This window comes from Aulonocara sp. 'chitande type north' Nkhata Bay, linkage group LG16 (genome assembly GCF_057382095.1).
Source record: "Aulonocara sp. 'chitande type north' Nkhata Bay isolate Kocher_YH1m ecotype deep benthic linkage group LG16, A_spYH_male_GT1.1, whole genome shotgun sequence".
Lineage (NCBI taxonomy): Eukaryota > Metazoa > Chordata > Actinopteri > Cichliformes > Cichlidae > Aulonocara > Aulonocara sp. 'chitande type north' Nkhata Bay.
In genome coordinates, this window is record NC_141359.1 from 21,585,078 (window position 1) to 21,609,065 (window position 23,988).

Sequence of the window (23,988 nt, forward strand, 5' to 3'; positions counted from 1 at the left end):
ATACTGTGTCACTATTTTATACAGTAGGAGGTCTTTAAACCAACATGGTGGCAAGCAGCATGACACAAAACTTCACCAGAGTGTGAGAAACGAAGATCACGGACCAGAGGAAGAAGACCTACAGAGAGATCAAGAGGTCAGTAACAGTTAATTTGTTCATATACTTTATAGCTCACTTTTGTTTCTCCTACAGTTAAATAGGTCTCTGAAAAAAGTACATTAATTATTTATTTTAATGTTAACTACTGTTGTGCAGTTTACTGGAGACACAATTATAGTTTTAGTTGTGTACAAGGCATTTTATTACATCTATCTTACTTGAAAGAGCTGAGCTACAAGAAAAAAAAACATTTTATTAATGTGTGTGTTAAGTGTTATAGAAGTTTAAATGTTCTTTGTTAAATGATTAAACTGAAAACATGGTTTGATAGAAATAAGTTATCATTAAATTTGGAAAAAACGACATTTATGTTATTTGGAAATTATAAAAAAGATGCCAAAGCAAAGTTATTAGTAAATAATGTCGAATTAGAGCAAGCTTCAGATACAAAATTTCTGGGTGTGATAATAGATAACAAAATTTGCTGGAAACCTCATATAAAGTATGTACAAGCTAAGCTGTCAAGAAGTGTCTCCATACTGAGTAAAGTTAAATATTTTTTGCCTTCCAAATCACTCCGGGTACTTTACTGTTCACTTATATTGCCATATTTGGAATACTGTGCGGAAATTTGGGGAAACACATATAAAACTTCACTTCAACCAATATGTAAAATTCAAAAAAAAGCAATCAGGATAATTAGTAAAGCTGGATATAGAGACCATACTAACACCATGTTTTTGAAATTAAAAATATTGAAGTTTATGGATCTTATAAAATACAAAACGGCAAAAATTATGTATAAAGCTAGATACAATATGTTACCAAGAAATATACAGAGGATGTTCTATGACAGAGAAGGAGACTATGAACTAAGGGGTAAATTGAATCTGAAGATTCTTAAAGCACGGTCAAATATTAAAACCTTTTGCGTAACTATTTATGGAGTAAAACTGTGGAATAGCTTTACTGCAGAATTACAGCAATGCTCAGGAATTGGCAAGTTCATAAAGACACTTCGAAAATTACTCTTGGAAGGATATGATATTGAAAAAGACAATCACCCAATGTATGTATAAATATGTCAACTCGTATTTAAATTATAAATATCGTGCCAGCCTTGTTGATATAAGTTTTCTTGTGTATTGTGTGGAATATGTGATGAGGAGAATTAGGTAAATATGTGGGATTAATAAGATGTTGAGCAGGGGTAGGAGTTAATAAGTATGTGCATACTTCTTCCTACTCCTTTTCAGACCAAACAACTGTTATCTCATGTTAGACGAATGTGTTTTATTTTATTATATTTTTCTTGTTTGTCTGTACAAATACGTGTGTGTGTGTATATCTACACATATATTCATATTCGTAAATGAAAATACATGTAGATGAGTATATATTGGTTTTTTTGTTTGTTTTATTATGTCTGAAATAAATAAAGATACAAATACAAATACAAATCTGCAGACACTGAAAGTATTTGCATTTTCAGTTGAAATTAAATACAGGTCTAAACAAATGCTCCGTATGATCCCTCAGGAATCTCTCTGACAGCAAAGATGAACATTATTTGGACTGAAGGCTCCACCAACATGTCATTTTAAAGTCAGCTGGTAAATAAACAGATGAAGAACAGATGCCCCTGCCTGAACAGGACACCATACGTGACACATGAACCTGCAACAGGGTCTGGACCACAGACAGATTAACTTAAAAGCACGGGGATGTCAGACAAACGCAGGCACATGACCGCAGAAACAAAGGGTAACAAAACAGGGAAACTAGACACAAAAGGAAACTCATATAACTTAACAGCCCAGAGGTAGAAAAAATAAAGGCAGTTGTTAAAGAAAACAAAAGTCACGACTAAAAATCTCTTAAATCCAAAGGAATGAATCACAAGACCATAATAAATTCAAAACTTGGTTGAAGACCCACCATGACACATGCATGTTTTAAGATTGGATTATATGAAAGTCAAACTCAATTCAATTCAGTTCAATTCAATTTTGTTTATAGAGCATACACAGAGCTTGACTTTAGTCTCTTAGTCTTGAGTTTATCTGTATTTCTAGTTCAAGGTGTCTTGTTTGATATTAGGTTTGTCTTTGTGTCATTTGTGTCTTGTCCTCTGCGTCTCGCTGTGAAGTCAGTCTTGTCTCCATGTTTATTTGCCTATCTGTTTCCTCAGTCATGTCTCTCGCTCTCTCTGTCTCTTCACATCTCTGTGTCCGTGTCTCAGCATTTGTGTGTTCCTGTTTACTTTAGTAGTCATCATCTCATGTGCCTCGTGTTCTGCTTTACTTCCCCCATCTCACCATGTCTATGTTTCTCTAGCTGTGTTCCCATGTTCCCTGTGTCCACTTCTCCTAACCACCCTCCTGTGTATATATTGCGTCCGTCTCCCCTTGTCCTTGTTCCGTTATGTTCCAATCGTGATCCTGTTAGTTAGACAGTTTGTATTTAGCTTCCTTTTCATTAAAAGGCTCTCCTTTGGCTGAAACTCCTCTGTTTTGCCTCCATGTCTGCAATCCTGGGCCCTCTTTCACCACAGCAGCAAAACAGAGAGCTGCAGTCTTTTGGAAGATTGAAACAAAAAACACAGGTTTCGGGAACCACTGTCAACAGCTACCACAGGATGGCAGTAATGTTAAGGATGGATTCAGACAGGTGGGGAGCTTTATAGTAACACTGTTCAAGATGAAAGGAGAAAAAATGTTTTACTTTGGTAGGTTTTCATTTATGTTTATTTTTAGACTTGACAAGCCTGCCTTTCTTGTCCTGTATGCCATGTGTTAAATTACAGTGATGTGAAATGATTCATGGTTAATGATAGAAATACAGTGAAATACTTAAATTAAATTACTTAAATTATTTGTTACTTGATTTTATCTAATTGTTGTTTTTTTCCCCACTTGCTTGGTACAACCTTACCCGTAAGGATACAATGTCACATCACTCAGACTTTTACATTTTGTCTTTTTTGCACATTATGCATTTGAAAAGCACCATGACAGTATACAGCCAATGTAAGATAAGATAAGATAAGACCACCAACAGAAGTTACAGAGCGTGAGCAGAATATTATATATACACACACACACACATATATAAATACAGAGACATATATAAATAAAATATACGAAGGGGATAAATAGAATAAATAGGAATAAAAATAAAAATACAAGTGAATTGCACATTTAAAGTATTGAGGTCTATTGCACCATTGACTATTAACAAAAGTATTGCACAGTGAAGTGAAGAGGCACTACAGCTTAGTTGTTCCCCCCTCCTTTGTCCTCCTGTTTCCCCTCCCTCTCTCTCCCCTCCAGAGAGGAGTTAAACAGTCTGATGGCGTGTGGGACAAAGGAATTTTTAAGTTTGTTGGTTCTTGTCTTTTGTGTTCTTGTCAATGTGTGAATGCAGTTGCAGCTGGTCTGTCTGTCTGTGCTGATTGGAGCTCAGTTGTTCTGTCTGTTCTATTTTCCTCCTGATAATGTAAGCTGTTAAGTTACAGAGGATTTGAAAGCACAGTGATTATATAGGGAACATGAACACAGTGTACAGTCGAGTCTTAATAGCTTACTTACAACTGGGCTCGTCAGGCTCTCTTCTTGGCTGCAGTGGTTATTATTATATTTACATGTTTCCAGCTCCGTTTTCCCCGATGACAACTTGTACCTTTCCACTCCCCTTTTTCTCCCTCCTCGCGCTCACAGACACATAACGTGTATGGCAGTCCATTCTCCCTGCAACACGGACTACACTGCCCACGATGCTACATTCTTTAGAGCTATGCTTGTAGCATTCTGCCTGTTAGCTTAGCACAACAACAACAACGAAAAGGCGCTCTCTCACCCAGGGAACACACAGTCGCAGAGAGAGAGAGAGAGAGAGAGAGAGAGCGTCGCCCTGTAACCATGGCAACCATAACGCTGCCGCCTGGAACAACAGAACGTAGCTGTCAAACAAAACCCAAACAGTCCTGACCCGCGACAATATGAAACAGGAAAGTACCGCAGTGTAATCCATTTATTTCAACAAAGTAACTGTATTCTGAATACCACCTTTTTAAACGGTAACTGTAACGGAATACAGTTACTCATATTTTGTATTTTAAATACGTAACGGCGGTACATGTATTCCGTTACTCCCCAACACTGCTGATATATTCTCTTTTCTAAGCCTCTGTTTTTAGTACTTGCTTGCTATGGAGAATATAAGACAAAGGACACACTGGGTGACATTTGGTCACACTTGGAACAATAATCAAGAGAATAATAACCTTCCATAATTATCTGTGTAGTTCTTGTATTGCAAACCAAGGTTACTGGATCGCACATAAAGATGCAACAAAGACAATAAAAGGCAAAAAAATAAAAAATATCTCTGCATTTGACATTTTTGTTTATTTACTGGGGCCATGACTTTTTGCTCTCTTAAATATAAATGTTAATTTTTGTATTTAAATTATGAACTATGCCAGGATTTATGGTGACCCTGATCACTGAGTTAGGCTGTGTGGAAATTTTAATAGTTTACAGTGTGCTGGTTTGTTTGTTTGTTTGTTTGTTTTTGTTTGTTTGGGGGGGGGGGGGGGCAATCATATGCAATACATTATGCGGTTTTAGAATTTCTATTCAATGTTTAGTGTAGCTAGGCTCAAGGTGTTAATGCCATCTTATTTTAATAAACAACACTGTCTTTTGTAAAATCAGGTTGCCACTAGGGGTGGTAGGAGATTACAACCCATGCCACCCCTGCCACCCCTGATCACTAGGGAGTTGTGCATACTCCCTGCAGATCATCTGCAGGATTAGATGGTAGTAAGCCCAGTCTAAGTGGGACTACCTGTATAAATAAAGGTTAAATAAGAAATAAAAAGAGGCTTGTTAGTGAGAATCCTAGACAAAAGGAAACTGTCTAAGGAATCCAAACAAAGAGGCACTGTTAGATCAATGAGGAGGAAGGAGCTGCCATAAAAAAGCCCATGCAACTAACAATTGTTCTTTATTCAGAAAGTTGCCAGACTAGATGACTTGCATTCTAATTCCAATGATTTAAAAAGAATGAAAACAGGAGACATGTTACAGTTCATAAGGACTAAGAAGCCTTTTGTTTTGTTTTGTTTTGTTTTGTTTTCAAAAGGTCCTGATCTTGTACCTCATTAATTTGGAAGATTAAGTCAGTAAAATAATTTTTTTTTGACCTGGTGATCTGATGTTTGGATGTCTGAACAGAAAGACACCCCTGGCGCTCTACACCATTTTCTCTAAGGTCTGTGCAGCCTGTCTGAACTTAACTGGAGAAGAAGCAAAGAAGGGTTTAATGAATGGTCTCTGGCTGATCACTTATAAGGTAGTGCCAAGAAATCAGCTCACACATTTCATCACACATCTCTTGGTTTTACTGCATCATCTAAATTGAGGAGCAAAATTCTAATAATGTCAACAAATAATAATATAATAATTTGTATATTTTTTAAATTTTAAGATCTCCCAGATGTAAATTACCTAAGCATCCTACCAAGGGCGATTTGGTTTTGGCATTGGTGGGGACAGATGATTCAACCACCGAACCCTGCCCTGTTTCTTTTTTCTTTTTTTTCCTCCTTCTTGTCTTTGCTTCTTGATAAAAAAGGAGAAATACACTTGCCTACATATCCTATTCTGCATGCTTTTAAACTATTTAAAATTACAATTCATAGTTTTATATGTGAATTATATCATGTTAAATTACTATTAAACAAATGACTGACTAAGTTAGGCTTTAGTTTACTTCAGCCATATTCCATATAAATCAGGTATCATACAAAAATAAAAATAGCTTCAAATACAGTCATGACAATAAAAAGAATATGACTTTAGGGACTTAACAACATTAGTTCAGTTATAGTACACCAACATCTGTTATACTTTGACACTAAGGGAACACTGAATGACCTGGTGGTTTTTGTCCATTAACTACTCATCTAAGATTATCACAAAGAAAAAGATCTCTCAGCAAAATTATGCAACATTTTAGACACTATTGCTCCTATCAAATCAGTGAGCTGGGATTTTTTTATTCTAAACATGAACTACCGTACAGCAACAGACATGGACTACATGTCCCACACAACAACTCAATGTCCACTGTGTGAAGGAGCCAAACACTCGTTAACTGAGATAAATTGCTGCCATATTTGTTTTACATCTATACTGTCCAGTCTCTCTTGGTGGTCATGGCATACATCAGGATTGTGTAATCTCATTTGAGTCATTGTTGACCTTACTCACTCTTTGAGGCTCACTGTGGTCGTGAGTAGGGATGGGTATCGTTTAGGTTTTATCCGATACCAGTACCAAACCGGTACTTTTGAAACGGTGCCGGTGCTTAAACTGTGCTCAAACCGGTGCTCGAACCGGTGCTTAAAGAATGGAGAACACAAAATTGGTCCAAAAACCTCTCATGTTCAGCTGTTTTTTTTGTAAAAAGATAACAATGTTAGACTTTTCTGCAGCTATAGGGGATTTATGGCATCACTCTTGGCTGGAAGCAGTATTTAAACAATGGAAAACACAAACTTTGTCCAAAAGCCTCTCATGTTTAACTGTTTTCCACTTTTTCTTTGGTCATTTTAACTTTTTTGGCCAGGGTGAAGGGAGTATCTGCCATCAAACAAGAAGACAGACACATGTAGCTATGATGATGTTTGCTAGTTCACCTTACATGCATTAATTTAATAACGTGGTTAGCCTACTCAATGTAAATTACACACGAACAACATTAAGCTACTGACCCAGAGAAGAACGGCTGTTGCTGCCATCATCATCCGTCATCATTTCTGCTACACTGGCAGGGCTAGGGGCCAGAACTCTACTCTTCAGGTTTTTGGGGGATGTTGCTAAGTCCGGGTCAGATAACAGGCAACCCAAGCGCAGTAGATGTGCACGGTGTGAGGTCTCGCAGCAAGCTATCAAATACAGCGCATTTCTCGGCTTTTAACAAAACGCTATACGTCACCAGGTGTTTCATCAGATTCGAGGTGTTGCCTCCTTTGCACAGTATCACCTTAAAGCACTTCTTGCAGGCTGCTGAGTTTGCATCTTTTGCTGTGAAGTACAGCCAGACTTTTGACCGCTTCACCTTGGGCATTTTTAATCTGTAGCTCTGCTCTAAAAGAACTTACGTACCTGGGCCCGCCTACTACGCTTGCAAAGGTAAAATGATTGGCTGGAATCCAAAGTGTGTGACATCTCAGGAAAAAAAAGCACCGAAAAAAAGCACCGAAATAAAGCACTGAAATGTGCGCTGCTTTTCGGTTGTGTAATCTCATTTACACACCGGTGCCCATCCCTAGTCGTGAGTTCTCAGAATCGGCTCTTTGAGCACAAGAATGACAACATCACAGAGCGCAAGTTTGATAACATCATGGAGAAGCTCACGGCTCTCCAACGGGAGATTGAGAGACCAGTGTTGGACTGTTAGAACTGCTTTGAAATTCATATGAGTTGTTCGCACTAAAGTAAAAAGCACCATCACTTCATGCGGATACCCTTTCAGCGCCAGCTGCGGTCTCAAGGCTGGAGCCGAACAAAAACTCCCTGATAACGACTGTGTTTAGTCTGTTCCTTCCCATTCTGTGCAAGGCCACCTGGGTTGGCTGGAAGACTGTTTACTTAGCCTGGCAGGGCGAAGGACACTGTCCCAGCTGAACTCTAGATACACACACACATACATATACACTGATATGCACACACTCATCTCCCCTCCCTTTCCAAACGCCTTCGATGCTTGTTCCCTCCTGGGGAACATGGCGGGTCTGAGCCCGCGTTGGAATGGTAGCGCTGGGCAGGATGGCTGCTGTGTTTGCTTCGGATTACTCCTCACCGCCCACCCGACCCTGTGGCTTGTCACGTGTTCCATAATGTTGTGCTGTGGACATTTATGTGCTTTTTTGTGCAGAGGAGTTTTTTTGTTTCCTGTTCTCATGCTGTCCTCCCTTTTTTCTGTAACGCTACCGATCTCCGACCTGTATCCCCATGTGATGTCTGTGTTGTGTGTGTAAGGTCGGGGGGGAGGTGTCCTATTTCACTGCAGGGCAACCTGCACGTGGCAAACAAAGCCTTGATTGATTGATTGCTACTCTGGGAGACTGAGATAACTAATAGTGCTGCCTGTTGTGCATTTAGCTTCCAAAACACGTTATTCATGGTTACATACAATTTTAGACTGATGTGGGCCAAAGCCTAGCATAGCCTGTAACATTATTATGACGGACACATTTTATGAGTTAACTTGGCTTTAAGTGACTTACAGGTTTCTTTGAAAAATACTTTCTTATATCCAGGTTCTTCCTTTTTGTTGCCATCCTCCTCTCCTCCTTGCAGGTCCTCGCAGCGCAGGCTTGCAGCTCCTAAAACTAAATAGAGCTCCCTGAAAGGCACAGCCAATCACATTGGCCATATTTGTCACATGACGTAGGATTATTGGTGGGGACAATTCAATAATCGCTGGATATTGGTGGGGACATGTCCCTTACGTCCATGCCAAATCTACGCCCTTGCATCCTACCTAAGAAGCTTTCACTATTTTCTGTTTACTGAAGGAAAAAATCTAAATACATTATTCCTGCTTTGTAAAACAATTACTCAACAAGGTACCCCTTCCCTATTGGTGTTAGAGTTTACCATGCCAGCCAATCTAAAAAATCATATGGCAACATGTGGTACTTGGTTGTTTAGGGAGAAGGGGAAGTTTTAGCAGTGACAAGCGGGCGAGCGAAAGAAAGAGAGAGCGAGTTTTCATATGTGAGACATTAGTGACGTTTAGTGTGTTTGGAGGCTGTAATTAGTGTGTTGTGTAGTTATTGTTTTGTATTGTGTGTCAGTTATACTGCTGAATGTCACATTTGCTCCAAAAAAGCCACCAAAGGCAGATTCCAGTGTAAACACTGTTCCCACATGGAAAACAGGACTGATGCACCTCCTGTTGTCAGACCTGCAGGGTTTAGGCCTGTGCTGTTCTCCTCTGTCTTATACTGAACACAAACTATTTTTTGGACTGGCACAAATAAATTGTGTGCCTTCTTATTTGATGCAGAACACCTGATTGTTCTGTAAATAGATTTAAATGGTTATATAAAAAAATGCCTGAGGCCTTGGCTGCATTTTAGGTAAATAATACCATATAACTTTGTTGTTTGTAAAACTTGTGCATAATTTTTAGAAACGTACAATTTCTATTTGCATTTCAATTTATGAAAATGATTCGTTAAACATGTTTGTGGGTTTTACAGTAAAAAAAATAACTTTTTTCTATTTGGATTTTGAATTTTTTGTCTGAATTTAGATCAATTGTGCTAATATAGTATACCAAAATGAAAAATAACTCAAATTTCAGATATTTGAGGTTGTGATGAAAAAAATAATACCAAACAAGGCAAGATAAACAGTTTTTAAAGGTGAAATATAGAGGTAAAATCAAAAGTAGTCAAAAACGGCCAATTATACCCTGGACCCCAGAGGGTTAAACCCTTGTGCAGCACCATGTTTTCTTGACAACAGGACACAGTGGTGTATACTAACCTGAAAATTGCGCCCAGTGTTTTATTCAGATTTGAATAATGTGAGCCCCTCCGTCTGGTTTTCGGGTCCTGTGGTAACCAATTAAGGAAAATCCTAGATGCTCCCTGGAAACAAACCAAAAAAACCCCACTCTTTTCTCAGACAGCAAGGATTTTGGTCCTCCTCGTGATCGCCGTTGTTTTGATGTACATTTAAGGTAAAGCCACGCGTGTTTTCGACGGTTACGCTGTTTAAAAGGCTGATCAGAAAGCTGCATCCTTAATTCATCCCATGTGTTAAACGTTTTATTTCCGCCGTCCCCTCCCCCCTCCTGCTCCTCCCTCTGTGTGTCGCTGGAGGTATCCAAGCATTTTATAGCCCGCCTACTTTCTTTGCTAGACTCCCAACAGAATCATCGGTTCTGTTGTGTTCTAGCGTTTTTGGACTGTGGACTTTTTTCTCCCGGAAGTTAGAATGCGTAAATATTAGGATTAGTGGACAGCAATGATTAGCGGATGGATGGAGCTGCTTCCTATACCGTCCATATGTGACTCTGCGCTGCTACGTGTCCTTCTCCTGACGTTGTCTCTTCTATGTGCTGACGTAGAAGGTATTTGTAGTACCAAGGCTACGATGAACTGAATTTGAATGTTGTATTTGTCCACTGCAGCTCCTTATTATCACATTCACGCTTTAGAGATTTGGCTCACAAGACATATGGCGTCAATGTGCGCTGCAGGGTCTTATTATTTTTTATTTTTTTTTTTAAACGAGCTTTGTGGTTCATAAAAGTGAATGGTGGTGTATTATCATTTATTATCTATTTGTTACATGTGCATATTTAACTTGAAATTGATGGTTTCTGCTTGTAATTTCAGTTTGTGTTGATACAATAAACAGTAGTTCTTTGTTCATGGACGTGCTGTATAATTAGTAGCACTACTCTCTTCCTCATATGCCCTCAAGAATGTTGCTTATTGTTCATTTTTCATATAATGTTATTTATAAGTCAATGAGAGAACAGATGAATCCAAGCAATGGCCTAACAGGATGGTCACATGTTACTGAACTACAATACAGAGTTTTTATGTAGCTAACTGTAACTGAGACTCTGAAGCAGCTGGTTGATCAACTTAAAAACACAATGCTGTGTTTGATATTCTCCCATCACGCATTGTTAAGGGCTGCTTTGATGTAATTGGAGCATTCTGTTCTTAATGAATTTTTCTCTACTCTCTGGATCTGTCCCACTGGCCTTTAAGCATGCTGTAGTCCAGCCTATTCTGAAAAAAAAAAGAATCTTGATTGTTATGATCTTTTGAGCTATAGACCAATCTCTAAGCTTCTGTTTCTGTCCAAGATCCTGGAGCGACTAGTTCTTTCTCAGCTTCAGGCATATTTAGACGCGAACAACATTGCAGAGAAATTTCAGTCTGCCTTTAAGCCACGGCATAGCACTGAAACGGCCTTGCTTAGAGTTCTCAATGACCTTCTTGTAAGCACTCACTCTGGACGTTCTGTGCTCCTGGTTTTATTGGACCTTTCCTCTGCTTTTGATATGGTCGATCATAACATTCTTCTACTAAGACTTGAGCATACTATGGGTATAAGAGGCACTGCCCTCAACTGGTTTAAATCTTATCTTGCTGACAGGTCTTTCTCGGTTAATTTGGGCAACTTCTCATCTTCCTCGGTACCTGTACGCTTTGGTGTACCTCAAGGATCTGTATTAGGACCTATTCTCTTCTCACTATATCTGCTCTCTCTTGGAGCAATTTTTGAGAAGTCTAATATTGCCTTTCATTGCTATGCTGATGTCACTGTTTAAATCACGGCTGAAGACTTATTTATTTAATCTTGCTTTTCCACCAAGTAACATTTGGTGTGCGTTGGTACATTTTTATCCGTTATGCTTGTTAAATACTTTTATATATTATGATTGTCAAGGTTTTATAATTGATACGTGCCAGGTCCTTTCTCTTTTCCCTCTCATCTCCTTTTTCCTATTTTATTTTTTCTCAAGCACCTTGGTATACCCTTGGTTTTTTAGTGTGCTTTATAAATAAAGTTTATTATTATTATTATTATTATTATTATTATTATTATTATTATTATTAACTATGTAACTATATAAGGGCATGGTGAGGATGCTGGAGAATATTGTTTTCATTCCTCTGTTAAGAGTGGAGGTGGGCGCATGACTACGCACATAACCTTGACTGGCTTACATGGAGTTGAAGAAAATAAGCTGTGTTACGTTACCAGACATCTGTGTATTTTCTTATTTTGATCATTTGATGAACAAAATAAGTTTAAAGCTTGAGTAGATTTAACACCACAGAAACTAGTTATAAATATTTTTCATAGTTATTTTTCAATGTCTAAACAGCTTAATTTCAAAATTTGTTTGAAAGATGAAGCATACACACACACACACACACGCAAAAACAAAAGAGTTCATCACACTTTGATATGAATGTACTTGGATTCTCTTTTGTTTCTATTTTCAGCTCTGCCTTAATCACGTTTTCTGTTCTTTACAGCTCTCCAGGTGACTGGTGGAAGTGTGACAGTGAAACAAGGAGGTACTGCTATCTTATCGTGTTATGTCACTGGTACCAATGATGACCTGACACAGATTACCTGGCAGAGGAAGACGAGAGAAAAACCTCACAATGACAATTTCCTCACTATCCTACCCAGAGAGGGAGTGCAGTTTGTCAATGGAGGTGATGATCGATTTAAATATATTGGGAATTTTAACAACAATAATGGAACACTCCAGTTATCCAATGCTGCCCTGAAGGATGAAGGCAGCTACACGTGCATCTTCACCTTGTTTCCCAGTGGAAATCAGAAGATTGAGATTCCTCTAAACGTGCTTGGTATATAAAAAAAACAACAACTTTATTTAAAATATTGTGGGTGTTTGTTTGTGAGACAGACATTTTACCATGTTGCTCGCATGTTGACTAATTGTGTGCTGTAACTCTCCTAGTGCCTCCTTTCACAAGCGTCAAGGACAATCTTCCCACTTTGGGCACAGAAGAGGTTTTATTTGCTACCTGCACAGCTGCTGGCTCGAAGCCTCCTGCAGAGGTGAGGTGGCTCACTGGTGCTTTGGGAGACAAAGTGAGGACGACGGCAAACTCCACCCAGTATGACAACGATACAACTACCACTGTCAGCTCGTTGTTTGGTGTTCCTACGAGAGAGATTAACGGTCACCAGGTCCAGTGTGTCATCAGCGGTGACTCTCTGTCTAAAGAAGAGAGTCTGCTCTTCACTATACAGGTCTACTGTGAGTGTCAGCTGCTCATGTAGTTTATTATTTGTCTTCTTTTGTGTTGCCGTTGACTGAAGAACGTTAATTATTTAATCAAATATTAAAAGTACACAGGCACACCCAGGATTAACTGATTAAACTGCAACTGCAAAGGAATACTATAGAACTTACTTACTTGTTACCAGTTAATCTTTATTATCTACTAATGCAACAGAAATATTTTCATAAATTATGGATAAAATAAAAGTAATAGCTGCACTTTTTTAAAACTATACCCTGCATCTTTGGTTTGAACAAAAGCAGACATAAACCTCATACTTCTAGGTAGCCTTTAGTGTTAAGAGTTGACATGGTTTTGCTTTTTTTTCTTTGTTCATGAGCTGATTTATTGTTTTTCCCAGTATGGATACCAGCTTTATCCTTGTTCTCATGCTACTGTCATTCACTCATGTTGTCACAATAGCTGGATAAAGATTTTGCGAAAGATGAGACGAGTAATGGAACCTGATCTGTGTCCTGAGACAGAACCACCCAGTTCAGCTGAAATGCAGAAAACTCAATAAAGTTGTGCATCAGTGTGTGTATCAGCACGGCTTTGGTAGGGGAAAAGTAGAACTAAAACGATGTATCTTTAATCAAAGTCCAACTGTGTTTTTTTTTTTTTTACTTACTAGCAGCTGTATATTCCACATCTACACTGCTTGTGTGAAATAATGTGCATCCCTTTTTGACACCAGTTCGATAATTTGAATCTTGAGAGCATCACAAAATGAATAATGTCTACCCAGAATTTGGATATTTCAGCTGCCTTGAATGAGTTTTGTTCTCGGTAAGAGTGCAGATGTTCAGGTTAAAAATTAACTCTCACCAGTTGAGGCAACACCACGGTGCACAGACCAGCTTAAACCTGTTTGTAAAGCTTAACAATGACTTCATTTGTTTGAGATCCATTCAGCACACATGGGAAATGGCAGAAGGTGAAGCAAAAACACTAGAGACTGTTTTCAAAGCATGCTCTTCCAGTATTGTAGGTTCTTTTTCTAAATGACACAGTTCGTCTGTGGTGTTATATTTCTGGTTGAAATCCTCATAAAGGCCATGCTTTTAAACAGAGCACCAACATGCTTGAATGTGTACAAAATGATCTCTGCTTGAAACTAAGTGTAAAGTACCCAAAATGCATTTCTTTGTTTTGATTCAAATATATATGAAAAGTTGTTTGATCTTATTAAGATGTACTCAGTTTAAAAAAAAAAAAAAAAAAAAGATGTACTCAGTTAAGAATTAACACAGGTCTCTTGTTCTTTCTTTCTTTTTGCAGTTTCTCCCACAGAAGTGAACATTAGAATGATTTCAGAGGACTCGTTCGAGTGTGTGACAGAAGCCAAACCAAATGCAAACTTTATCTGGAGCAGGTAAAGTAGTTTGAATATTGATTCCAGTTGAAATATTTCATTTCATGGGAGTGGTAATAATAAAGGCACTGAGTCTTATATAGTGCTTTTCTTCTCTCCTGGAGCATTCAAAGCGCTTTATACTCACTCTTTCACATAAGCACTTTCTTCTATGCTTTTTAAGTGCTCATTAGTTAACATTTACACACCAATGGATGCAACTTGTTAGTATCTGGTCAGTATCTTGCCCAAGGATATCTGGCACTCAGACTGGGGGAGTCAGGGATCAAGTCATCAACCTTCCATTCAGTAGATGACCTTCTCTACCTCCTGAGCTACAGCCAACCCCCAGGAAATAATGTTATCACCAAGCACATGACACGTGCTTGGTGATAAGAAGCACATGTCATGCAAAGCAGTTTCAAAGAGACATGAGGGTTACTTCCAAGTCTCACCTGCATCCATCCACTCAATGTCCTCCTCGACCATAATTTATAAAACATACATGTTTAGCTTTTAGCACAACTCACTTTTTTCTGCCCTCTCTGTACATTTCACGTTCAGGTCTCGTTCATGTTTTTCAGATCTGGCCAGTCTTTGCTGGAGTCTTCTGTCAAAATAGACGGTGCAAAGCTACAACTGCTGAGCCTGACCTCTGATATAAATGGCCTTTATCAGTGTGAAGCATCTAACACATATGGAAGTAAACGTGGTCAGCTCTATGTGCATGTGGCATCAGGTGAGGTCAGCTTGGTTTTAGCTGTGCAGTTTGTCCAAATCTTTTTGAACTGGTTCCTGATTTTGGGGGATTTTAGCTTTTGTGGATGTCGTTTCATTCTGATCTTGTTCTGTTTCATGTTCTGTGGACTTCTTTCAAAAGAAATAAATAGAAACTTAAATATCTACTATGAGAGTAAAATGATGGACTTCTGTAGGCACTCCACCCACATCCAAATTAGAGGTTAGGAATCATTTGTAAGCAAATGGCTTAAAGAAATGATTGCCTTTGTTACGGCCGAGAGGGCCAGGCTGTGGGTGTGGACTCAAATGTGAACACAGTATTTTATATACAGTGCCTAGTTAAATTACAAAGCAGGTAACTATGAATGCTATGAACTGTGAAAGCTATGAACTGAAAACTATGAGGCCAAACTATGAACATGAAACTTACCTTAGAGCCAGCATAAAACAGACAAGTAAATGGATGACTAATGCTCCACTCAGTGCAGTACATATTACTCAAGTCAGTTCTACAATTTAAAACTTAAAGCATGTCTTAAATTAAATATACAGTGGAACCCCAGCTTACGAAGACCCCATTTAATGAAAAATTCAAGTAACGGCAATATTTCTGCCCGTGGCAAAATGCCCACTTAACGAAATAGATAAAATAGAAAATTGTAAAAAATTTAATTAAATTCCATAATGTTATGTACATGTACACGTATGTATGTATGCATGCATACGTATGCTTTCTTCAACCTCTGCCACCTCCTCCTCCACTAGGAACTTTGTCTTCAGCCAGCATCGCCTCACTCAAAAGGCGATGGAAAAAGGTGCTTCGACTTACGAAAATTTTGACTTACGCAAGACCCCCAGGAACGAATTAATTTCGTAAATCGGGGTTCCACTGTATTCTGTTCATGGCCATATAAGTTTCTTATGCCTCAGACTGTGTTAGTCTGAGAGATTTTGAATGTGCAGTGGGTGCATGTAGTCTTCTTTCGGCTGCCCTCCTTAGAGAAGCTAAGAAGAAATACTTTAAAGAAAGAAATAAAGTCTGGCTCCTTAAAAATAAACTATAAGGAAATGAGGGTTGGCTCAAGAATTTTGCTTATTTTTTTCAGACCATTTAAATCAAATCAAATTCAAATTTTATTTGTCACGTACACAGTCATACACAGTACGATATGTAGTGAAATGCTTGGACAACTGCTCGTGACCTAAAGAAAACAAAAAAGGAAAAGGCTATGAATAAGATTGGAAATAAATATGAAAAATTAAAAAGGGTAAATTTAACTAGGAAGGAATAAAATATAAATTAAGGTTAAAAATGAAATAACTGTACAACACAAATTAGAATGAAGGGTAAATTTAACTGGGAAAGAATAAGATAAAATATATAAATTAAAGTTGAAAATAAAATAACTGTACAACAAAATACACAATATAGAACTATATAAGAATGTATGAAGAAATCTAAATCTAAATAAATATATACACAATAACAGCAGCTGTACAAGTATTAACCGGAAATGAAGAATATAGTGACCAGTGTTGTGCAAAAACAATGTCCAGAATGTCCAGTGTGTGTGTAAGAACCATATGTGTGGGTCAGTACTGTGTGGTGGTGTGATTGAGAGACCGTATCGCCTGCGGGAAGAAGCTCCTCCTCAGTCTCTCTGTGTTGGTCTTCAGGGAGCGGAATCGCTTTCCTGACCTCAGCAGAGAGAACAGTCTGTTGTTGGGATGGCTGAGGTCCTTCACGATCTTCCTGGCCTTGGTCCAGCACCGCCTGCTGTAGATTGAGTGCAGGTCAGGGAGCTCGGAGCGGATGGTGCGCTCAGCTGACCGCACAACCCTCTGTAGAGCTCGTCTGTCCTGCATGGTGCTGTTCCCGAACCAGGTTAAGATGTTTCCCGCCAGGATGCTCTCTATGGTGCACGAGTAAAAGTTCCTGAGCACCTTGGAGGGCAGTTGGAAGTCTCTCAAGCGTCTGAGGTGGTAGAGACGCTGTCGGGCCTTTTTCACCGCGGTGTTGATGTGACAGGACCATGACAGGTCCTGCGTGATGTGAACTCCGAGGTATTTGAAGCTGTCCACTCTCTCCACTGGGCACTCGTTGATGACGGGGGTCTGGTAGTTCCTCTCCTGCTTAGTGCTGAAGTCCACTATCAGCTCCTTTGTCTTACTGACGTTTAGAAGGAGGTTGTTCCTCTGGCACCAGTTCTCCAGATTCTTAATCTCCTTCAGGTAGGCCGTCTCGTTGTTATCAGAGATCAGGCCCACCACGACGGTGTCGTCAGCAAACTTGATGATGGTGGTGGAGCTGGTAGTGGCCACACAGTCATATGTGTACAAAGAGTACAGCAGGGGGCTCAGAACACACCCCTGGGGGGCTCCAGTGCTGAGAGTGGTGGAGGCTGAGACATGTCCGCCCATCCTTACTGCCTGTGGTCTGCCAGTTAGGAAGTTGGAGATCCACTGACACATAGATGAGCTGAGTCCCAGATGCTCCAGCTTGGTGGTGAGTGTGGAGGGAATTATGGTGTTAAATGCAGAGCTGTAGTCTATGAAGAGCATTTTAACATAATTCCCCCTTCTAGTGTCCAAGTGAGTGAGTGATGTGTGGAGGAGATGAGAGATGGCATCGTCTGTGGAACGATTTGGACGGTAAGCGAACTGTAGTGGGTCCAGTGTGTCTGGTAGTGAAGAAATGATGAAGTCTCTGACCAGGCGTTCAAAGCACTTCATCACTACTGAGGTGAGGGCTACAGGGCAATAGTCATTGAGAGAAGCAGGGTGGGGTTTCTTCGGGACAGGAACAATGATGGACTCTTTGAAGCATGTGGGGATCACCGACTGAGATAAAGAGATGTTGAATATCTCAGTGAACACAGGAGCTAGCTGGTATGCGCAGTCTCTTAGGATACGACCTGGGATGCCGTCTGGTCCTGCTGCTTTCCTGGTGTTCACTCTTTTGAAGGCTCTCCTTACTTCATGCTTGGAGATGACGAGCACGTTTCCGGTGCTGGCAGTATCTTCCTGTCTGCAGCCGTTACCGCCGTTAACACTAGCATTGTTGGAGACCTTAGCTGCAGCCTCGAAGCGAGCATAGAAAGTGTTCAGCTCGTCTGCCAGAGTCACGGCCGCGTTCGTCATACCGGTTGTTGGTGCTTTATAGTCCGTTATTGTCCTTAGTCCCCGCCACAGGCTCCTAGAGTCACTCTGTTGGAGTTGTGACTCTAGTTTCCTCCCGTAGCGCTGCTTCGCCTCTTTCACCGCCCTCCGCACGTTATATGACGCGGCTTTGTACGGGTCCATGTCCCCCGTTGTGAGTCCCGTGTTGTAGGCAGCGGTGCGGGATCTCAGAGCGTTGCGGATGGTTTTATCCACCCACGGCTTCTGGTTGGGAAATGTTGTGATAGTCTTTGTCTCCACGGTATCATCCGCTAGTTTCCCGATGAATCCCACAACCGCTTCCGTAAACACGTTGACGTCATCGTCTGAGCTGTTTCTGAACATGCCCCAGTCTGCGTCATCGAGTGCGTCCTGTAACGCGGCCACCGATTGATCCGTCCAGCGCGCGACCTTCCTCTGAACCGGAACTTCCTGTTTCAGCCTTTGTTTGTATTTTGGCATGAGGAAGATGGCGGCGTGATCAGATTTGCCAAACGGAGGGCGGGATTGTGCCTTGTAGCCGTCCTTGACCGTAGTGTAGCAGTGGTCCAGTGTCCTTTCACCCCTGGTGGGGCAGGTGATGTGTTGATAAAAGTTCGGCGCTGCGCGTTTGAGGTTGGCGCTATTAAAGTCCCCCGTCACAATAAGCGCAGCGTCCCGGTGTTGTGTCTGGTGCTGTGTGAGTGCCTCATGCAGCTCGCATAAGGCGGTGACCGTGTCCGCTTGTGGTGGAATATAAACGGCACTTACAATGGCCGATGTAAATTCCCGAGGTAGATAAAAAGGACGACACATGATGGACAGTAGTTCCAGATTTGGTGTGCAGGAGCGTGTGAGAGGAACAACGTTCGCACTGTTGCACCAGTTGTTGTTCACCATTAAACACACGCCGCCTCCCCTTGACTTCCCCCGAGTCCCGTGTCCTGTCCAAATTTGCCTTATGCATTCTCATCTTTCATGCTAACCTCCATGTCCTCTTTTATTACATTCATGAAACGTCAGTGTTTCTCTTTTTCTTCTGCCTGGGAGCTAAATATTCAACATCTAAAATATTCACTCTCCCTCCTCTGCACACACCCAAACATCTTAGTCTCTCTAATTTTGTCTTCAACCTTAGCTTTCCCTCTGATTTACTAATTTCTAGTCCTGTCTATCCTGTTCACTCCTGATGAAAATCTGAGCATCTTCAGCTCAACATCCTGTATTTTTTTTTTCAGTGCCACTATTTGGAAACCATATAGCAGTATCATAGCGGTATCATCTCGTAAACCTTACCTTTCACCCTTGCTGCTGTCCTTCTGTCACAAATCACCCCAATATGTTTATCCACCCACTCCACACAGCCTGCACTCTCTTCTTCACTTCTTTTGTGCATTGTCTGTTGCTTTTGATGCTAGTTTTTACAGCTTCAGTGTTACACCTGTCTTCTTCTCATTTACACACATCACATATTCTTTCTTGCTTCTACTGGCTTTCATATCTTCTCTTCAGTCCGTACCTCCATCTCTTCGAGTTGACTTCCAACTCCTCCCCTGCGTCACTTAGTACAGATCACACTGTTGTCTGCAATGATCACAGTCCAAAAAGACTCCTGTCTGACCTCATCTGTCAGAATATCCATTACCATTGGAAACAAAAAGGGGCTCAGAGCTGATCCCTGATGTATTCCCACAACCACCCTAAACCCATCTGTCATCTCTGTCGCATATCTCACTGTCTCACTGTCCTCATACATGTTCTGCAACACCTTCACATGCTTCTCTGCCACTCCTGACTTCCTCATGCAGTATAAGTTTCTTTCTTGGGTCCCTAACATATCCTTTCTTTAGATCCATAAAGACCCAATGAAACTCCTGCTGGCCTTTTCTGTACTTCTCCATCAACACTCTGAAAGAAAACATCTGTAGTGCTCTTTGGCATGAAGCCATACTGCTGCTCATCTCTCATCTTACTTACTGTCATGCTCCAGGCTGAGGGCAATTGATGGTCATTTTATAGTTCTTCCTTTTCCAAATATTCACACCAGCAGTTGTCACCTTCTCACTGAACTACTTGCTGATAGCCTTGTAATCCATTACAGCAGATCTACAGTCTTGTCCATGATGTCCTTTGATAGCTCTTTGGTCTTTCCCATGGTGCAGAGTTGGAAAAGAAGGAACCAATTCTGTGGTTTCTTCAGTTCAGGCCGTTGAAACCAGAATTCTGGCTATTTGTTCTGGACTTCAGGTTGATATTTTGTCTCTTACCATTAAAATGAAACTACCATAAAAATTAGAGACAGTTCATTTCTTTTCCCGAACTGTATCAGACAGCTTTCTCACACCTTTCCCATCTTCTCTTCCTTTATCTTCACCCAAGACTAGAAAAGTTTTTGCTAGAACATTTTTGACCAACAGTACCAGAAGTGATCATTGTTAACCTGCCCTCAACCTACACGAGCTACATGTTTGATTTGTGTATGGTATATGTTTAAGTATTGTCTGAGTCATCTCAATATATGAAACATAAAACATAAATGCCAGATAATGTAATTCTCATTATATTCTTCATTCTTGTGTCCCTGCAGGATCGTGCTCTGCTGCATGGGCCTTACTTGGTGTTTTTATATGTGTTTTTTTCCTGAGCATCGTTGGGGCTGCAGTATGGTACTTTTATACACATGAAGATCAAAGGTACTTCATACATTAACTTGCATGTATCCAATATGTAGAATAATATTTAGTAGACCTGGCTTTAAAGCATGTGGACCTACTGTCCAAACTGAAGTATAGTAGAGTATATGTCTTTATTTATATAGGAATGGCCTAATTGGCAATTTTGATACTTTCTGTGGGGCAAAAAAAGTGTACTAGTTAGCGTGTTACAATAGACATTTTAGGCTAGATTTCATTTAGCGAGAGGGAAACGGAAGACTAGTTTGTGAACAATGTTTTTTCCACAGATGAAACTAAGTAAATCTGGTACCAAAATAGTAGAAAGGAAAAGGATGGAAACATAAAAAAGGATAATCTGAGAAGTACATATCCTCTTTAAAACACAGTGAATTTAGTCTCATAAAATGTTAATCTCAATGATTTCAATCAATATGGAGAATATGATTATTTAATGAGTATTGAGTGATGTTTTTTTTTTTTTTATTAAAAAAAGTTGTATTGTACTGTCTCAGGTGATGCACCTAAATTACTGCATCGCTCTAAAATCAAAAGTGTTTCCAGACAATACATGATGCACTTCTTCGGACAAGCTCCTCGTTTGCCATTTGTCTTTGTTTTGCATATTTGGGTATCTGTCTTTTAACGTCGGGTTATTCATGCACTTGTTTGTTTTATTTCAAAGCTATTGTGGTGGTGTTGGAGGGGAAACTGAACATTTTGAATTATTGTCCCAAAAATTCCAGGCGTAGGTTTACACTTTTTTGGCAGCGTGTCCCAACAAATGAACCAGCTGGTAACAGTGCAGCGCAACAAGAACAACATCAGATGGAGGTCAGTAACAGTTAATTCATTGAAATGTGCCATTGTTGTTTTCATTTCATTTTTGTTCCAGTCAAAATTAAATTTCTCTTTCCAAATATTTTGGCGCTATTTACTTGAATGTAAAATTATGTTATGCAGTTATTGCAGATATATTTGTAGTTTTAGTTTTGTACAAGTAATTTTATTAAATCTGCCCTTCTTCAAAAGTAAATCTTTTTAATTATTAATGTGTGCATTGAGTATTGTAGGAGTTTTTTTTTTTAAATATGCAGGTACACTGAAAGTCTTTGCATGTTCAGATGAAATTACATACCGTTTTAAACAAATTCTCTTATATTGTTTACTTCAGTAATCTCTGTGACAGCTGTGGAAGCAAAGGATGAGCAATATCTGGGCTGAATGCTCGACCAACATGTCATTCTAGAGTCAGCTACTAAATGAACAGATGAAGAACAGGTGGAGGTACTTGGTGTCCGTTTATCTCTCTGCCCCACTTTTGTTTATCATGTCTTAGTTTTTAATGAAGTTTCTTTATTGCTTTTTCTTGTACTGCCATGGCATTTAGGTTCTACCTTGACATACCAGCTCTGGCTAATATGAATGGCAGTTTTTCTGTGACATTTATATCTCCTGATAACACAAGCCGTTAAGCTACTGAGGATTTCAACCCACAGGGCTTCTGTTTAAAACAGTGTTATCAGTGTTATCAGTACACCACAGAGCCTCACACAGATAATAGGTTCAGACGGCACAAACAGTCAAGTGAAGCACACCGTCTGATTACCATATAGTACATAACACTTGAAAAATAGAGCCCCACCCTTGTTAGTGCACGGCAGATGTTTTGCTTGGAAATCTAACATAAAGCAACATACAAAGAAATTTGAAAGAAAAAAAAACGTATTTTAAAAAATCATAGTGAGGTTTTGTTACTGTGTTGAATTATTGGTTGTTTCGTTTTGTTTTTTTAATTAATTTGAAGAAAATCAAAGGTCTTCACCCTTGAAATTTTTTAATTTAACTGTAAAAAGCAGTACGTTATAGCATTTTACAGGAGAGTATAGTTACAAAGGTCACATTTCTCTCATTAATCATTAATCTTAATGACTGTATTAACTTAGATTACATGCTGGTCAATGTTTAATGTGAAACTAGAACAGAACACCAAAGCATACACACTAAAATGCTGGAAATTCTGTGGTGGTACTCAACACACTGCAGTTTAAAAGTCTGCTTCAGCAGGAAAGAAAAGTTTGAGAAAATTAAACAAGCTATTTATGATTTTATAGTATTCACACACGTAATAAGTTATTAGTTCGATGTTATCTTCCTATTTTCGCTCTTTGTCATAATGTGCAGTGTGAGGAATAATAAAAAACAGCGACTGATCAGCAAGAGTAACCAATTGATACAGAAGTAAAAGCAAAGATTTGTCAAGGTGTAGGAAAGAAGTATTCCCTACATCCCCCTTCATGAATCACCACCTTATCGCGGTGAAGGGGTTTGCGTGCCCTTCTGATCCCAGGAGCTGTGTTGTTGGGGACAGTTTGTCCCTGGTAGGGTCTCCCAAGACAATTTGTTCATGGGTAAAGGGCCAGACCAAGTGTGATTCAAAAGAGTTCGATGATGAGAAGTTACTTGACAAAATCTTGGTTACCAGTGCCCCTTCATAAGGCCAAACATGGTCAAGGAGCTATTTTTGGAAACACCCATTATTCATGGGTCCTGGCTGACCCCAGTTACTCCAGTGAACCCATCACCTGCTGGACGGGCCATAGTGGTCCAGTGTTACGTGGATCAGGTGCTAAAACTGGTTTGTGATATACGGTGATAATCAAGTGTTCCTTTTTGAGCAGTGTACTTTGTTGAGTATCATACATAATGAGAAAGGTTTTCTAAAATGTCCGCTCAGGCAAAACAAGCTTTGTTAACGATTTGTAATTCCAGCTGCTGTAGGTAGAGAGCAGTGACCAGTCTATAAAGTCACACTTCATACATGGATTTATGAAATTTATTGCTAATTAACAAACATTCATTGTTTTATGATTAGATTTTTTCCCACCAGATTTGTCATAGACTGAAATATTATGTGATAGATCAGAAGGTGGGCGTATTGTGTGAGGATGTTAGCGTGATGTCAAGTTGAAAGTAAAATTTTAATCATATTCCATGTTTTCAAGTGTTAAGTGCTTATTCTAAATTATTATCATTGAATTCGCGGGGGGGGGGGGGGGGGGGGGGGGGAGTTGTTTTGTTTTTAATGTTCTAGTGTTGTTGATTCACA

At 39.6% G+C, this 23,988-nt stretch overlaps 3 protein-coding genes across 5 annotated transcripts in view; 2 read left to right on the forward strand and 1 right to left on the reverse strand.

Annotated features, from left to right (window-relative positions):
* The window catches only part of LOC147311439 (nectin-3-like protein), a 95,266-nt gene extending 92,383 nt beyond the window's left edge, over positions 1-2,883 (forward strand). Inside the window, exons 7-9 of one of the 2 annotated variants that reach the window (XM_086266576.1) lie at positions 28-140; positions 1,640-2,705; positions 2,833-2,883. In XM_086266576.1, the coding sequence (XP_086122702.1) occupies positions 28-140; positions 1,640-1,704 (178 nt within the window). In that variant the 3' untranslated portion in view covers positions 1,705-2,705; positions 2,833-2,883. The remainder of the gene's footprint in view (positions 1-27; positions 141-1,639; positions 2,706-2,832) is intronic. The other variant, XM_086266575.1, reaches the window with a different exon arrangement.
* LOC147311444 (inositol polyphosphate-4-phosphatase type I A-like) overlaps positions 1-9,971 on the reverse strand; it is a 34,278-nt gene extending 24,307 nt beyond the window's left edge. The window contains exon 1 of the transcript XR_015125356.1: positions 9,670-9,971. The gene's annotated coding sequence lies outside the window, so the exon portion shown is untranslated. The remainder of the gene's footprint in view (positions 1-9,669) is intronic.
* LOC147311445 (nectin-4-like) lies at positions 9,944-23,920 on the forward strand. Of its 2 annotated transcripts, XM_086266578.1 has the most exons (8): positions 9,956-10,258; positions 12,192-12,533; positions 12,647-12,949; positions 14,256-14,349; positions 14,913-15,067; positions 20,795-20,900; positions 21,626-21,713; positions 22,054-23,920. In XM_086266578.1, the coding sequence occupies exons 1-8, from the start codon at positions 10,153-10,155 to the stop codon at positions 22,054-22,056; spliced, it is 1,197 nt and encodes a 398-aa protein (XP_086122704.1). In that variant the 5' UTR covers positions 9,956-10,152; the 3' UTR covers positions 22,057-23,920. The 2 variants fall into 2 exon arrangements, with proteins under 2 accessions (XP_086122703.1, XP_086122704.1); XM_086266577.1 differs by lacking the exons at positions 20,795-20,900; positions 21,626-21,713; positions 22,054-23,920 and having other exon boundaries at positions 9,944-10,258; positions 14,913-16,841.
* Positions 23,921-23,988: the final 68 nt, after the last annotated feature.

Coding starts and splice junctions, on each gene's coding strand:
- LOC147311445 (XM_086266577.1), top strand. CDS start 10,153: ATGATTAGCGGATGGATGGAGCTGCTTCCTATACCGTCCATATGTGAC. Junction 12,534..12,646: donor GATTCCTCTAAACGTGCTTG/GTATATAAAAAA, acceptor TAACTCTCCTAG/TGCCTCCTTTCACAAGCGTC. Junction 14,350..14,912: donor GCAAACTTTATCTGGAGCAG/GTAAAGTAGTTT, acceptor CATGTTTTTCAG/ATCTGGCCAGTCTTTGCTGG.